The 16,278-nt window shown below is 44.0% G+C and overlaps 1 protein-coding gene across 2 annotated transcripts in view; it reads right to left on the reverse strand.

Annotated features, from left to right (window-relative positions):
- Positions 1–610: 610 nt before the first annotated feature.
- The window catches only part of WDFY2 (WD repeat and FYVE domain containing 2), a 193,088-nt gene continuing 177,420 nt past the window's right edge, over positions 611–16,278 (reverse strand). For both annotated transcript variants that reach the window (XM_082244711.1, XM_082244712.1), the window contains exons 9-12: positions 10,257–10,358; positions 3,853–3,983; positions 3,455–3,563; positions 611–833 (exon numbers count right to left, since the gene is read on the reverse strand). In XM_082244711.1, the coding sequence (XP_082100837.1) occupies positions 804–833; positions 3,455–3,563; positions 3,853–3,983; positions 10,257–10,358 (372 nt within the window). In that variant the 3' untranslated portion in view covers positions 611–803. The remainder of the gene's footprint in view (positions 834–3,454; positions 3,564–3,852; positions 3,984–10,256; positions 10,359–16,278) is intronic.

Here is a 16,278-nt window from a genome sequence, read left to right on the forward strand (position 1 = left end):
AAGTTTAATATAAGATACCAGGCTGCAGTCAGCCATACAGCAAATGTTCAAGCAATTATAAATAACTAAGCTTTCAGAGTATGGGGATTTTATAGTCAAGCAGTGATTTTTTTAATGCACGTTCACTTGCCTTTTAGTTTTAGTGGCCTTAAAAATGTTCTCATAATCTTTTAAAGGATTGTTGTAATAATCAGTATATTCAAAAAATTATTAACCATTTATGTTGCCGGTGTAAAACTGCAGAGATAACTTGTGGCATATAACCAAGAATAAATTAGCTGCCTGCCATTCATGTAGTAAATAGTATAGGGTCGTTTTGTCATTAGATGCCACCATGCATAATAAGTGCCACCCAAATACTGCAGTACACACAATTAAGAGCAAATCTAAAGGCAGAGAAGGGTTAAAATGAGCAGAGCCCTGAAAATATTCTCACTAGAAGGAGGAGCCAATTATAACTCCAGAATGCAGCACAAGAAACCTCCAAATGGTAAAACGCCAAACCAAATCAAAACATTCAATAGGAGGTTGAGTTGAACCGAGGAGGAGGAGGAGGAGGAGGAGGAGGAGGAGGAGGAGGAGGAGGAGGAGGAGGAGGAGGAGGAGGAGGAGGAGGAGGAGCTGTCAGGAGTCCCGGCTCAGATTAGTTAACACTTTTTAACATAGCAGTTAAAAATGACAAGCTCTCCTCTCCAAAGGCTGAATATAAAACCTTAAAGTCTACATTCTCCGGCTAGTGCGCGGCAGAGTCCTCAGTCTTCTACTCCATGTGTCTGTTGTCAGGATCTGTCCATAGTTGGGCATCAAGATACAACCGGAGTCATATCCCACAGCTGGGGGTAAGAGAAGCACAGAATTATTTAATTACCCTTTTCACCTTTGTTAAACGCCAACTTCAAAAAAAACAAAAGAAAACCCTTGCAGAGGAGCCCCCCTTGCACTGTTTGTTAAGCCTAGAGCAGGGGGTCTCTAGACTTTCTAAACAAAGGGCCAGTTTACTGTCCTTCAGACTTTTGGGGGGCCGGGCTGTGGCCATTGGGAGTAGAAATGGTCCTTACAACAGTGGGGAAAAACAATGCCCCATCTTTGTTGTCAGTGGGAGGAATTGTGTCCATTCGTTGGTTTCATTTGGCCCTATTGTTGGTGTCATTGAGAGAAACTGTGCCCCATCATTAGTGTCAATGGGAGAAACTGTGCCCCATCATTAGTGTCAATGGGAGAAACTGTGCCCCATCATTAGTGTCAATGGGAGAAACTGTGGCCCATCATTAGTGTCAATGGGAGAAACTGTGCCCCATCATTAGTGTCAATGGGAGAAACTGTGGCCCATCATTAGTGTCAATGGGAGAAACTGTGCCCCATCATTAGTGTCAATGGGAGAAACTGTGCCCCATCATTAGTGTCAATGGGAGAAACTGTGCCCCATCATTAGTGTCAATGGGAGAAACTGTGCCCCATCATTAGTGTCAATGGGAGAAACTGTGCCCCATCATTAGTGTCAATGGGAGAAACTGTGCCCCATCATTAGTGTCAATGGGAGAAACTGTACCCCATCATTAGTGTCAATGGGAGAAACTGTGCCCCATCATTAGTGTCAATGGGAGAAACTGTGCCCCATCATTAGTGTCAAATAGTGCCAAGGGCGGGATAAAAGCAAGCAAAGGGCCACATCAGACCCCCGGGCTGCAGTTTGAAGACCAATGGATTAGAGGGAAGAAAAGAGGCTGTATTCCTATTCGGACTGCCTGGCTCCAGCAGGCTCCGTGTACTGTACTCTTCTTCCCGAAGGTCTGGTCTGTGGGCATAACCTCTGAGTCACCATGTACAGTGCAGGGCTAATAACTCTACACTGCAGGTGGTGGAGACAGAAGTGTGACTGCGGCCTGAAGCAGCTTACAGAGGGCTGCCACAGATTGAGGGAACCTGCTGTAGTGATGAGAAGTAATACAGCCTCTTCTGCAACCCCCACTACATATATATTAGCCTTGCACCGATACCGATATCAGTGCCAATACTAAGCATTTGCGCTCCGATACTAATACCAATACCCTAATACATGTTTCACATATGTGCGGCCCGGTTTGCAGTGCGATTTCAAAGTCCGATCTGGTGTGATTTCTTTCAGCGGTTCAGGTGTGATTTCAATGCAAACTGTAGTGTATGAGATTAGAAATTGCACCTGAACCGGACTGAAATCACACAAGACTGTTTCTAATCGCACAGCGACTAGAACCACTCTGGCTCAGTGCATTTTGCCTATGATCTGTGCAGTGTAATGACATGCACATGTGCAGTAAAGAGAGTGCCATTAAAAATGACACTCCAGAATTAAAACATATGGCGGTAGGCAAGTGGCTAAAGAATCCTCTATTGCGAGGAACATGGAGAATGACCGCCCTTAATGAAAAAGCTGACCTGGAACAAGCATGCAGCAAGTTAAGTCAGATGATCTGCAGACTTGTCCCTGGTCAGTGACTTTGTAAAAATGCCAGGATGTCAGCAGCAGCTTCTCTCAATACAAGGATTCTCCAATGTTTAGAAGAGCTGTGTAATATACTGATTTTTTTAATCAATCTCTACCTATTAAACCTCATCATGATAAAACTTGCCATTGCAGAGATTTGGACACATTTTTACTTGAACGAGGGTACAGACAGTAATAACCTTGCTAAACTTAAAAAAATATAGATGCTGTCATTGCTAATCACCTTCTGAAAATGCTAATTCTTTCCTTAAAGCGGAGTTCCACCCAAAATCGGAACGTCCGCTCTTTTGCTTCCTCCCACCCTCCGGTGCCACATTTGGCACCTTTCAGGGGTTGGGGGGGGGGGGGGGGAACAGGTACCTGTTCCTCACTTCCGGGATACGGCGCCGTCCCTCGAAAGTTTGGCTCCTTCCTCCTTCCCCCACGGCCGAGCCAATAGAAATGCGCAGCGCGCTTCGCGCATGCGCAGTAGGGACCCACATGTGAAGCCGTAAGGCTACACTGCAAGGTTCCCTTACTGCCAATGGCAGCGGCAGCACCAGACAGCCGATGGAAACATCAGCTGCGGTGCCGACATCGCTGGACTCCAGGACAGGTAGGTGTCCTCATTAAAAGTCAGCAGCTACAGTATGTGTACAGTATGTGTAGCTGTTGACTTTTAATTTTTGGAGGGGGTCGAGGGGAAGCCGGAACTCCGCTTTAATAATAATTTCTATTTAGCACTCATTTTGAAAGATTTGCTCTGGAACGGCTTCAATATGTAGGGAGAAGCAGGGAATGATCTAAAATGATGTTTGGTAAAACCCTTGCAATGTGCATAGCTGAGCTGGTATTTCACGTCAAGCTTATACCTAACCAGCTGCAGAACATAGGCTTCTTCATGAGTGGGGACTGCAATGGATGAAAAGTATTCTGTACAGCAGTGTGAAATATGTAAAATAATTACATTTATAGGAGCATACTACTAACCTTAAGGACCTTGTCTGTTCCTGAAGTCAATAACCAGACCCTCGTTGGATCAAAGTTTACATGGATAATGTTGTGTTTACTATCATGGAAAGATGCAGTAGGCGCTCGCCTGCAAAGAAGAAGAGGAAAGGACAAGAAGGTTAGTCTTCAGAGGAGGAATAGTCCACACTCTGATCATTTGATACACTAGGGTCATTAATGAAAACCTTTAGCAGTTGGGAAAAATGAAAAGTGTCTTCTCACAACAACCAACCAGATGTTTCTAAACTGGTAAAGGAAAATTGATATTTGGAATTTGATTGGTTATTATGGCAATATACCTTCTCTATAGTGATCAATAGAAGTGTTCCACAGAATTCTAGTCATTCATATAACTTTGCTTTCACACCATTACTTACTGCTCATCTGTGATTGTATCATAGCAGCTGTCACACACGCGGACCTCAAATTCAAATCCCATGAGAGGAATGGTGGATCTCTTAGAGCTACATTTACCACATACTGCTTTTCCACACTTCCTGCAATGGTGCTGATGTAACAAAAAAAAACAAAAAAAAAAAAACTTCATTATAACAATCCTAAATGTTAGCAGTCTGCATTGCAGCAGTTCAGCTGGAAAAAGGAATTACTGTATGCTCTATTTTACAATGGTCCTCTGCTGCCACCTTATGGTCAGCTTTGACTATTACAACCACAATTTTTAAATCCAACTTTATAAACTATACAGTATATACCAATAGTACCTGCCCTACAAACCTACTATTAACTATTTAAACTTCAACACACAGTGCTCAATGTTATTCCCTAGAATTATTAACACCTATTTTAGTGCAATATTAAACCATATTTTAGTGCAGCATATGAGCTATTCACCAAACGTGAAATAAATCCAAGTTTAGTTTAAAGTGCTCCTGTGTGTCAAACTGTTTAAATACTGAAATATTCGAAAACCCATTGCTTATATATTCATCTCTAAAATCTTTAAAAAATGTCCAGAACCTCTTCATGCAAAATAAAGACGCGTTTAGGGGCGGAGACTACGAGCGGCGACACGGCAGCACGACTCCTCCAGAGGCCCTTTGTATTCGTTTGATCAGCTAGCACAAGCTGCGGATTGTGGTCGCTTTGTTAGCGTATTACCAATTTTTACAAATATTAAAGTTACCATATCAGAGAGCATTAGATCCCCTGTTGCTTTATTTTCCATGTTTACCGGGAGTTACTGTGGCTATATGCGGGCATTCCACATATCCTTGCAAGGAGCAGTATCTCATTGATGTCCCCACAAGGATTACCCCCATTGGGATCATTTATTGCTTACACAATCTGATGCATGGAGTAGTATATCAAGGATATCCCTATTAAGGATCACTGCCACTGGTATTGTGACTGCATTGAACCTGTGGGAAGGTGAGAGGCTATCCATTAGTTGTGGTGGTGGACACACGAGCACTGAGTGTGGAAGCATTTGACAAGCACCTCATCTTGCTGATTTTGCACATTTTTATTGAATGGACTTGTCATATATTTATATTAATTTATTTTCACTCCTGGTTTGCACTGTCTTCACTTGCACTGATTGATTTTGCACTATAATGAATTTATGGATTATTTTAGTGGATTGATTATTTGACATAATGCTATTGTTATAATATTGTCAATCACTTTATTAAGCACCTGCCACTTTAAATTAATAACTTTTTGGGATATCGTTATTTATATAGCAGGCAACTTATTAGCACATAAAAATAGTTTTTGCACTTATTCACTTAAGCGCTGTACCCCTATTTGTTTGTTAACAATATATGTTGATATTCTCTTTTTGTCCAGTAGAAAGTAAAGAAAAGCTAACATTTTAGAATTGGTACCAGAACTGGAGGAGAAACCTTCCTAAGAGTCACCTGTCTGGTGGCAACTTTCAAAGGAGGGATTTCCCTACATTGTCTGTTGTGTTTCCAGAAGAGGATGAGAGGGGAAATCGTATGGGTACACAGCAATAAAAACCTAACCTTTAAACCGGTCTCTAGTCTTCTTTCTTATTACAAAGATTTGTAGCTTTAATTGTGCTTGCCATTCAGTAATACACACACAACGCACCCTGTGAGTTGTATAGGCAAGATGAAAAATATTTTTGGATAGAGTGCCAAAGAGTGCAAATTTTATGTCAGGTTTTCATTTTGGTCTGTGACCCCACTGGGGAGATTTTTTTCCCACTTCCTGTTCCTGTGACATCTGTACAAGAAAGCAGGGTCGCAGGTGTCACCGAACTGGCAATAAAAAACATTTAAAAAGTTATAAGCCTTATTTACTATACCAAAAATTGTTTATAATGTCTGTGCTGGAGAAAGTTCTCATCACTTTCTTTGTGGACATATATTTCTAATATCTAGTCAGGAGTGTAGTTCTGGCCTCCCTGTGTGACTGCCACCTGCTGCATATAGCACCCTTATGTCATCGTCCCCCCCCCCCCACCACATACACACACTTTGGCCTTCAAAATTGTAATGCACTGTATCATTTTTATCTGCGTATAATGCTTTTTGCAACAATTGTATTGTGACAAGTATTGTCCTTGTTTGTTTCCTAAGAATAAACGCTCTAATCTTTCCACTTTCTTTTGCTGTTCTTTAACTAGCTGAGCTAAATTCTGAACTCTTCTGAAGAAACTCCTATCTTACTACTTCCACTACTTGTATTACTGGAAGTATTACTCTAAAATGGCTTTTTTGTCTTATTAAAGCTTAAGTTTAGGTATGGGAATTTTTACCAGTGTAACCAAGTGTGTATATGCCATACCTGTGGGCAGGGCCACTGATAGGGGGGGGACCACTGGTCCTATTGCAGGGGGCTCACACAAGGAGGGGGATTCGTGATGAACGACCTTTACAGAAATCTTCCTCCAGAGGCTGAAAGCTGAACTCTCCCCCTCTCCCTGCTGCCAGCTTTTATCTTCTGAGAAAGACAGTTGTCCCTCACTAATCCCCCCCTCCCTGTGCGGGCCCCCTCCCTCCCAGCCCTGGTTCTAATGTTATCTCTGTAACTTTGTTTCTCTCCCTGCAGTTCTTCCTATACTCCTTGTCCCATTTTGTATATTTTTTTTTCATCTCTCTCTTCCCCTTTGTCTCCCTGACACAATCACAGCTGATCAGCTGCGTTCCCATGGGGTGAAGAATTTACTGTTACACCAGTTTCATAGCTTCCTGTTATCTTGTCCCAGTGCAGTTTAGTGTTTTATGTAGCTGACTTCCCACTCCTCTCCCCCAGACTGCTTCCTGACCTATGCAACTTTGCTTCTTCTCCCCTTCACTGTCATTTCCCTCTGCAAATCCATCAACTCATTCTATTTAACCATTTACGAACTGATCTAGCAATAGTAAACTCCATTTTTTATCTTGTATCTACAAGTAAGCCTATAATAGGGCTTACCCGTAGGTACAGTGAATATCTACTAAACGTAGCAGCCGGTGATAGCATCAGCGCATGTGCACTGCGCTCTCAATGGATGACATACCATCCATTGAGAGAGCTGTGCTGTGACTATGACATCTGCGCGCATGCGTTTGAGTTACATCATCGCAGTTTGGCCAAAAGACTGGAGCCCAAGAAACCAGAGAGAAGACCAGCTGAAGATGAAATCCCTCTCAGTAGTGACAGCACACTGCTGGAGAGCTCGTTTTTTTTAGGCTAGAAAATTATAATTCAGGGCTCATTCCCACAGGTACTCTGGCTGTGTGAAGGAGGGGTTTGGGCTGGAGCCACCTGTCATTTTATGGGGATGCAGCGCCTGTATGAACACACCCGCAGGCCCTTATTGGACAGGTGTGCAGGTGAGTGGCCCCAAAATGCACACTGTGTTCGGGCTGTACACCTGCGTCCCCACGCCTGTCAAATTAGGACCTGCAGCTGTGTTCCTACAGCTCCAGGTGGCTCAAGCCACATAAATGAACCACAAATTCACACTGTACAGACCACACCCACCCATGTGCATGAGCCCCAAGATCTCATTCGCACACAGAGATTTATCTATCCACTCAGTTTCATCTTTTAGATTTAGCAGGAACTCTGTGAGTGATGTTGTATTGTGTCTGCTAATAATGATTTTATTGTATTTTTTATCAAAATATAGCTTTAATATTTTCTTGGGGGGGGGGGGTAGAGGGGCCTGTCAGGTACTGTGTATGAGGCCCCGAAATTTCTATCAGGAGCTCTGCCTGTGGGATTCCCCTGGATGCTTAAAAATCCACTGTATAAAGCACAGCTACTACAGTGACCTTCACAAGCTTTTGGGCCCCATGCCGAGAGACTGCCCTGCTGCATTATGAGCACAGGGGGGTCAATGAATGCAAGGAGTTCTCTGATTGGACGAGGTGGAGAGGTGGAGCAGTGTCGTTACAACCTCCACCTCGTCCAATCAGAGAACACTTTGCATTCACTGAGAAAACGCAAAGTGCTCTCCGAACTGTGTCTGTGCCAAGCAGGTGACCTTTGGTGTTTAGTAAGTAGGACGACAGCTGCTCAGCACAGGGCCCAGAACCAATGACAATCACTGTAGTAGGGGTGCCTATTACAGTGATTTCCAGCTCCTACAGGGATCCCGCAGGTATGGCGCATACATACAGTCAGGTCCATAAATATTGGGACATCTAAACAATTCTAATCTTTTTGGCTCTATACACCACCACAATAGATTTGGAATTAAACAAACAAGGTGTGCTTTAACTGCAGACTTTCAGCTTTAATTTGAGAGTATTTACATCCAAATCAGGTGAAAGGTGTAGGAATTACAACAGTTTGTATATGTGCCTTCCCACTTTTTAAGGGACCAAAAGTAATGGGAAAATTGGCTGCTCAGCTGTTCCATGGGCAGGTGTGTGTTATTCCCTCATTATCCCATTTACAAGGAGCAGATAAAAAGGTACAGAGTTCATTTCAAGTGTGCTATTTGCATTTGGAATCTGTTGCTGTCAACTCTCAATATGAGATCCAAAGAGCTGTCACTATCAGTGAAACAAGCCATCATTAGGCTGAAAAAAACAAAACAAACCCATCAGAGAGATAGAAAAAACATTAGGTGTGGCCAAATAAACGGTTTGGAACATCCTTAAAAAGAAAGAACGCACCGGTGAGCTCAGCAAAACCAAAAAACCAGGAAGACCATGGAAAACAACTGTGGTGGATGACCAAAGAATTCTTTCCCTGGTGAAGAAAACACCATTCACAACAGTTGGCCAGATCAAGAACACTCTCCAGGAGGTAGGTGTATGTGTGTCAAAGTCAACAATCAAGAGAAGACTTCACCAGAGTGAATACAGAGGGTTCACCACAAGATGTAAGCCATTGGTGAGCCTCAAAAACAGGAAGGCCAGATTAGAGTTTGCCAAACATCTAAAAAAAAGCCTTCACAGTTCTGGAACAACATTCTATGGACAGATGAGACCAAGATCAACTTGTACCAGAGTGATGGGAAGAGAAGAGTATGGACAAGTAAAGGAACTGCTCATGATCCAAAGCATACCACCTCATCTGTGAAGCATGGTGGTGGTAGTGTCATAGCATGGGCATGTATGGCTGCCAATGGAACTGGTTCTCTTGTATTTATTGATGATGTGACTGCTGACAAAAGCAGCAGGATGAATTCTGAAGTGTTTTGGGCAATATTATCTGCTCATATTCAGCCAAATGCTTCAGAACTCACTTCACAGTGCAGATGGGACAATGACCTGAAGCATACTGCAAAAGCAACCAGAATCCAATTGAGCATGTATTTCACTTGCTGAAGACAAAACTGAAGGGAAAATGCTCCAAGAACAAGCAGGAACTGAAGACAGTTGCAGTAGAGACCTGGCAGAGCATCACCAGGGATGAAACCCAGCGTCTGGTGAGGTCTATGCGTTCCAGACTTCAGGCTGTAATTGACTGCAAAGGATTTGCAACCAAGTATTAAAAAGTGAAAGTTTGATTTATGATTGTTAATCTGTCCCATTACTTTTGGTGCCTTAAATTAACCCTCAAATTAAAGCTGAAAGTCTGCAGTTAAAGCACATCTTGTTTGTTTCTTTTCAAATCTATTGTGGTGGTGTATAGAGCCGAAAAGATTAGAATTGCGTCGATGTCCCAATATTTATGGACCTGACTGTACTTACCTTGGTCCATGATAGTCCAATGTAACTATGTACAAACTGCCATACCTAAACTTCAGCTTTAAAATGTCAAAGGTATGCTTACATTGAACCACAAAGTAAATGCTTTGGATATAAAGGATTATCATAGCATCAAGAGTGATATTCTCACAATAACTAAATGTAAGAAATAATGCTTTCCCTATACCTGGTTACAGTACAGTACATTTGTGATACAGATACAGAAGACCAGCAAAATAAATAGAACACATATTTCCAATGCAATGATTATCATGATCTATCCATTAATATGACCTGGTGCACTATCAATAATCTTAAATCATGTGAAGGGAATTACTCTCACTGTACCATCAGCATTCAGCCACATCACCTTACTCACAAGTCCTGGTAAAAGCCCATCACACCACGTTCACAACATTAACCAAAAGATATAGAAATGACATTCAGGTTCTAGAGTTTAGAAATATGCCTGCATATGGTGAGAGGAAAGCAAGAATGGGGCAACTTTTATGCATATGATGTCTCCTCACATACAATCGACTCTGCAAGAAAAGATTGGGAACAGCTACATTCTTAATGCCAGCAGATGAGGACTCATCATCTCATCAACACATTGCTCACCAACCTGGCCACTTCTCACCTGACTGACAAAACAAACTCACCTGCCTGAGGCCAATCTTCTTGCTGTCCCACATCTGTTTGAAGTTCCAAAAGAAAGGCTGATCACACTTCTGACAGGAGTCACTGTCCAACCATTCTGGTGTCTGCAGAACAACAAAAGACAAGCAAGGTTACTCAGTACTCCAAAGAATAATTATTCTCTTAAAAGTATTACAAAGGAAACAATTGCTTCTGGTTTTAAAAATATTAACCTGTCATGAGCTGCCACTGATCTTCTGAAAAGAAAACTAAAGGGTTAGTTTACCTTCACAGAAAAAATGTACAGGTGAACTAATACTGAACCCTCAACTTACCCCTCTGATCCTCATTGTACTTACCTCCGGCAAACCCGAGCTGTCAGGGCTCCCAGTGCTGCACCAGCGGTTCAGGGATTTGAACTCCTTGCTTTTCTTCTTCTCTGCCAGCGTTTCCAGGATAAACCAGATGGATTCTGATTGGTCAGCGCCATCACATGAATGGCGTTGACCAATCAGAAGCCATCTGGTCTGTTCTGGAAATGCTGAAGAAGAAAAGGGAGAACAGAGGGAGGATTTCAAATCTCTGGATGGCTGGCAGGCTATTTATCATAGAAAAGACACAGAATGCTCATTCTGCCCATCAAGACAGCCAAAGACATCTGAAAAAAAGCTGGGGAGAAGATGGAGCTAGTGAGGGACCTGGTGGGCATTGGGTTGGAGGCTTTAGTTCCACTCTAAACTTTTCATTTTTTGCTCTATATGTGGCTCTCACCTTAATTCCTGGGATAAGGGGAAAAAAAAAAAAAGTACTTTGAAAGCTAGTGGAGACCTTAGTGGATGCTATTGCTGTGCCATAGGACTGGATGTATCAATGAAAGTGCTTCATGTTTTTGTTGTTGTTGGATATTCAGGTAATAAATTTACATAAAAGAGCTACTGCTATTAAAGTGGAGTTCCAGACGTTTTTGTGTTTATTAAAAGTCAGCAGCTCCAAAAAAATGGATTTTTGTAAGATCTTACCGTAAAATCCTTTTCTCTTAAGCTCATTGACAGACGTAGTCTTCTTGATTCTCAAGAGCTGGGTTATGTTGTCTCCGCAGGAGTAGGACTAGGCAGAAAGACAAAACGTTCTGGCTCCACCTTAGGGGCAGTCCCTGAGGGTATATCCTCCCTCTCTCTGCTACAGGGAATCAGTTCTGTTCTAAAGCAGTAACAGAGAATTTAACCCAACCCAACTCAATGATAGAGGGGCGGGTACTACGTCTGTCAATGAGCTTAAGAGAAAAGGATTTTACGGTAAGATCTTACAAAAATCCATTTTTCTCTATCGCTCATTGACAGACGTAGTCTTCTTGATTCTCAAGAGCTGGGACATCCAGAAGCAGTGCCACAAATGAGGGGTGGGATTGACAAAATCAAATCCAATCTAGAAGGCCCAACCGGTGCCAAACTAGAAGTTTTAAAGGCTCATTATAAACAAAGAATGAGACTAAAGAAAAAAATTTCCAACGGAAAAAAACCCTCGAGGTAGACCACTGGTCTCCTCAAATTGCGGCCTGCAAAACCTTGCGGCCAAACGAGGCATCAGACGATGCCATTACATCAACTTTATAATGTTTTGTAAAGGTTCCGATTCCATCTGAGAAGAATCTCTTGCTGAAGAATTCGGGTATGGGACTGGGCAAATGGGACTGCTTCGAAGGAAGCCACCATCAACCCCAGAACCCTCATGCAAGTTCGAAGAGAAGACCAGCTGTTGGATAGTAACAACTGGACTGCTGATTGAATCTTTCGGAGTTTCCCTACCGGAAGAAAAACTCTTGTCCTGACTGTGTCTAGAATTAGACCCAGATATTCGAGCCTCTGGGTGGGAACCAGAAATGACTTTTGCTGGTTCACCAGCCACCCGAATTCCTGTAAAGAAATCATAGTAATTTCTATGTTTTGTAGCAAGGTCTGAGGAGACTCTGAATGAAGCAGAAGATCGTCTAGGTAACCAAGGATCGATATGCCTCTTTGGCGCAGAAGTGCCAACATTGGGGCCAACACCTTCGTGAAGACCCGCGGAGCCGTGGCGAGACCGAAAGGTAACGCCACAAACTGATAGTGGTTCTCTTCTACGGAAAAGCGTAGAAACCGCTGATGTCCTGCGAAAATGGGAATGTGAAGATATGCGTCCTTGATGTCTATGGACGCTAGGACATCCCCTGGATGCAGGAAGGCTGCTACTGTGCGAATGGACTCCATTCTGAATCTTCTTATGTTGACAAAAGAATTGAGTGCCCTTAAGTCCAGAATTGGACGCACTTTGCCCTCTTTCCTGGGTATTGTAAATAGGTTTGAATAAAACCCTTGAAACCGTTCTGTCCAAGGAACGTGGACTACCACTCCTTGTTGTAGTAAATCTGTGACTGCTCTCCGCAGATCTTCTAAACGATCCGGGGATAGTCGGATATTGGAAGGGAAGAATCGCGCCGGTGGGAGAGATCGAAACTCGATCTTGTACCCTGACCTTATGACTTCGCAAACCCATTTGTCCGGGATTCTGGAAAGCCATGGATCCGGGAACCGGCGAAGACGTCCCCCCACCCCAGTTATGGGTGGGGGCGCACCTTCAGGCTTTGGACGGTTTATCTTCAGGTCTGGAGGGGGCGGGCTTTTGCTTGCCCGACCAACGACCCCTGACGCCTCCTGCAGGAGCTTTGGAGGACTTAGTTTTTTCACCCGCGGGACGAAAAAACCTCTTGTGAGCAGAAAAAGAAGGCCCTCGTCTTTGACGAGTTCCTTTACCTTTAAAATTTTGTGGTAAAAAGGTGCTCTTTCCACCCGTGAGATCCTTAATGATCTCATCTAAGTTGGCTCCAAATAGACGCTCTCCTAAAAAGGGGATATTAGCCAATGCTTTTTTGGAACCTTGGTCGGCTAACCAACCTTTTAGCCACAGTGTACGCCTGAGAACCACTGCTGAGACTGATGCTCGAGCAAATAATGGAGTGGCGTCTAACGCCGCATCACACACAAACTGTAACCCCTGTATCATTTGTTCCAACAAATCTGATACCGCCTGAGGGACCTCTTCTAAGTCCCGGCGTAACCACTTGGTCCATTCAGTTACAGCCTGCAAAACCAGACCAATAGCTATTATAGGTCTGAAAGCTGATCCAATCAAGGAAAACATGGTGCGAGACATAGCTTCTATCTTGCGATCCACTGGATCTTTAAAAGACGGAGCGTCTTCTAGAGGAATAACCGTGGCTTTATTCAATCTAGCAATTGGTGAATCCACCACAGGTGGTTCTGTCCATTTCTTAATGAGGGTTTCCTCAAACGGATAACGCCTGTCAATGCGTTTAGAAATAGTAAAAGTGCGTTTTGGCAGACGCCATTCTTCTTCGATTGGATTGCCAAAACATTTGGGCAATGGAAAAACCTTCGCCACTTTGATGCGTTTTTTAGTCCCAAAAGGGATTTCAGTTTCAGCTATTTCCGATGGAATACCCTGTAATCTTAAGGTTTCTTGAACAGATACAATGAGGGCGTTTACCAACGCTTCCTCTCGGGCTATGGCGGATGCCGAAACATCCTCCTCGCTGTCTGAAGAGACAGGACCCGAGACACCAATCCCAGATGAAGTACCTGCAACTGCAGAAATAGGCTCAGAGTCTGAATCCGAGGTTTCAGATAATAAGGGGTTAGGCGGGGGTCGCTTTCTTGCGCCCTGTCCCTGACAAGCCACTTCCACCCGGGACACAAAAGTTTCCATAATAGCTGACAATGATTCAATTGTCAGTGGGGTGCTGGAGGATCCTGCAGACCCCTCGAGGGGATCCGGAGGAGATACATGAGTGGCAGGGTCCATGTTAATTCAGGACACCTTTGCCAGCAAAACAAAAAAACTTTTTTTTTTTTTTTTTTTTTTTTTTGTGTGTCTCCCCCTAGCGCAATAGCGCCCCTCAGAGTACCTGCTTCTCGATCCCACAGAGAGAGAGAGGGACCCCAAAGGCTCACCAACCGATGCAGTGAAGTTTCCAACCAACTGCAGTCAGCGTCTGTCTTTTACAGACTGGAAGGAGCTGTTGCTTTTTCCCGGGTAGAAGGACGTGGCTCCGCCCCCTGTGTACGCCTTCCGGCGTTCCCAGCTCTCTACGAGGTAGCTGGGCTCACGAAACATGGCCGCCCCCATAGAAGAGACATAAGACTCCAAAAACATGGCGGCCGGCGTGACCTGAGGACATACATGCACTTGGTCTACGGCAAAATGGCGGCGGACCACCGAAATCGTTTTCCCAGCACATCCACCTGCATCTCTGCTAAGAGGCGATATATGGATCTACAGGAGATACACTACAAATAAGGTAGGATTATACCTCCTATGTCTGCTGTAATGTTACAGTCTGCTGGGTAGAGTGTTAGCTCTCAAACCAAGTCCACTTCCCACAAACACATGCTGTATTACAAGGGGGACTTGTAAGTATCAGATATATACTGACCATATATGGAGGGGCCCATAATTCATACTGCCTCATAACGAGGAAAGAAAAAAAGGGAACGTTTACTCACCATACCGAACCGACAGGCACCCTCTCTTCACAATACCCTCTCCACCGGGGTGGGGGTTTGTGGACCACTCCGGACGCCTCGACTCTCTGGTTCCTGGCGTCCAAGCGAGACTTTTAACTCGCAAGGTCAGTCCCTCCACTGGGACTCCGTCGCGGCCGACCCAGCGCGGAGCTCTGGTCTGCACGCGCTCGTAGGCAGAAACCGGGGTGACCACTGGATCTCAACATCCAGCCCGTCGCCCGGCCCCGCATACTTACTTGAATGTGTCGCGGCCGACCAAGCGCAATGCCATGGTCTGCGCGCGCTCGTAGGCCGGCTGGGGTGACCACAAGTGTCGCCCAGTCCGGCATTTTTGCTTGAAGATCTCACAGGAAAAACACTGGAGAAAAACTACCTAAAAAATGTCTTTTTCTTAAAGAAAAAAGTCTTGCCAGGACCAAAAGATCCCAGCAAGGAACTTAGGTCCTTACTCCTGACTAGACAGAAAAAAACTGATTCCCTGTAGCAGAGAGAGGGAGGATATACCCTCAGGGACTGCCCCTAAGGTGGAGCTAGAACGTTTTGTCTTTCTGCCTAGTCCTACTCCTGCGGAGACAACATAACCCAGCTCTTGAGAATCAAGAAGACTACGTCTGTCAATGAGCGATAGAGAAAGTGTAATAAACACACACTCATCTGTCCCAGGGTCCACCGATGCAGCCAGCAGGAGCCTTGGTTCTCTCCCTCTTCTCCCCGCGGCACCGGCATCACAAGTGTGGCCACCTGGCTATGGCAACTTGCGGCTTCACAGCCGGGTGTACACAGCACATGCGCTAGTCGCATTGCGCTTCCTTAGTGACCGGGCTATCTTTTGGCACCTGTGACGTGTCCCAGAAGATTGCAGGGAGGGAGGGGGAGAACTTCTGCTCGAGCTGCCCGAGCAGACATGGGAGTGGGTACCTGTCAAAACTAGCACAGCATTTCTGTTGTACCACAGTGAAATATATATTTATAGTTCACCAAAAAACTTCGAGCACTGTTTAGATAAGCCCTGGATATCAAATACAGTAAGAATGCCACATAGCTTTTATTTTTTTTATTTTTTTACTGCAACACTTTGTTCCTGCTAATGTACCATGTGCTATTGATATATTAATAATTAGCAGGGTTTCCTGAGACCTGAAGGTTGTTTCAAGGGTTCCTACAGGTTAAAAAAAATTAGCGAAATGCTGCACTAGTGTTACTTTTTGTGTGGTTGCACAGTTGAAAGCCCAACTTCAGGTAATTACCCTGGCTCATAGAGGAAACTGAATTTGATCCATTACACTGCATGATGGCTTAGGAAGAGGTGTATACAATCAATACCAAGGAGTAAGATTATTGATGGACAATGCAGTATTTAAATTTCATTTTCTCCTGGAGTTGGGCTTTAAAGCTAAATTCAGGCAGATATAAGACATATCTTAACGAAACATATTAATTACTTTTTTAAAGTATTTAACCCCTT

Source organism: Pelophylax lessonae (assembly GCF_965119305.1).
Source record: "Pelophylax lessonae genome assembly, chromosome: 2".
NCBI classification, from domain to species: Eukaryota; Metazoa; Chordata; class Amphibia; order Anura; family Ranidae; genus Pelophylax; species Pelophylax lessonae.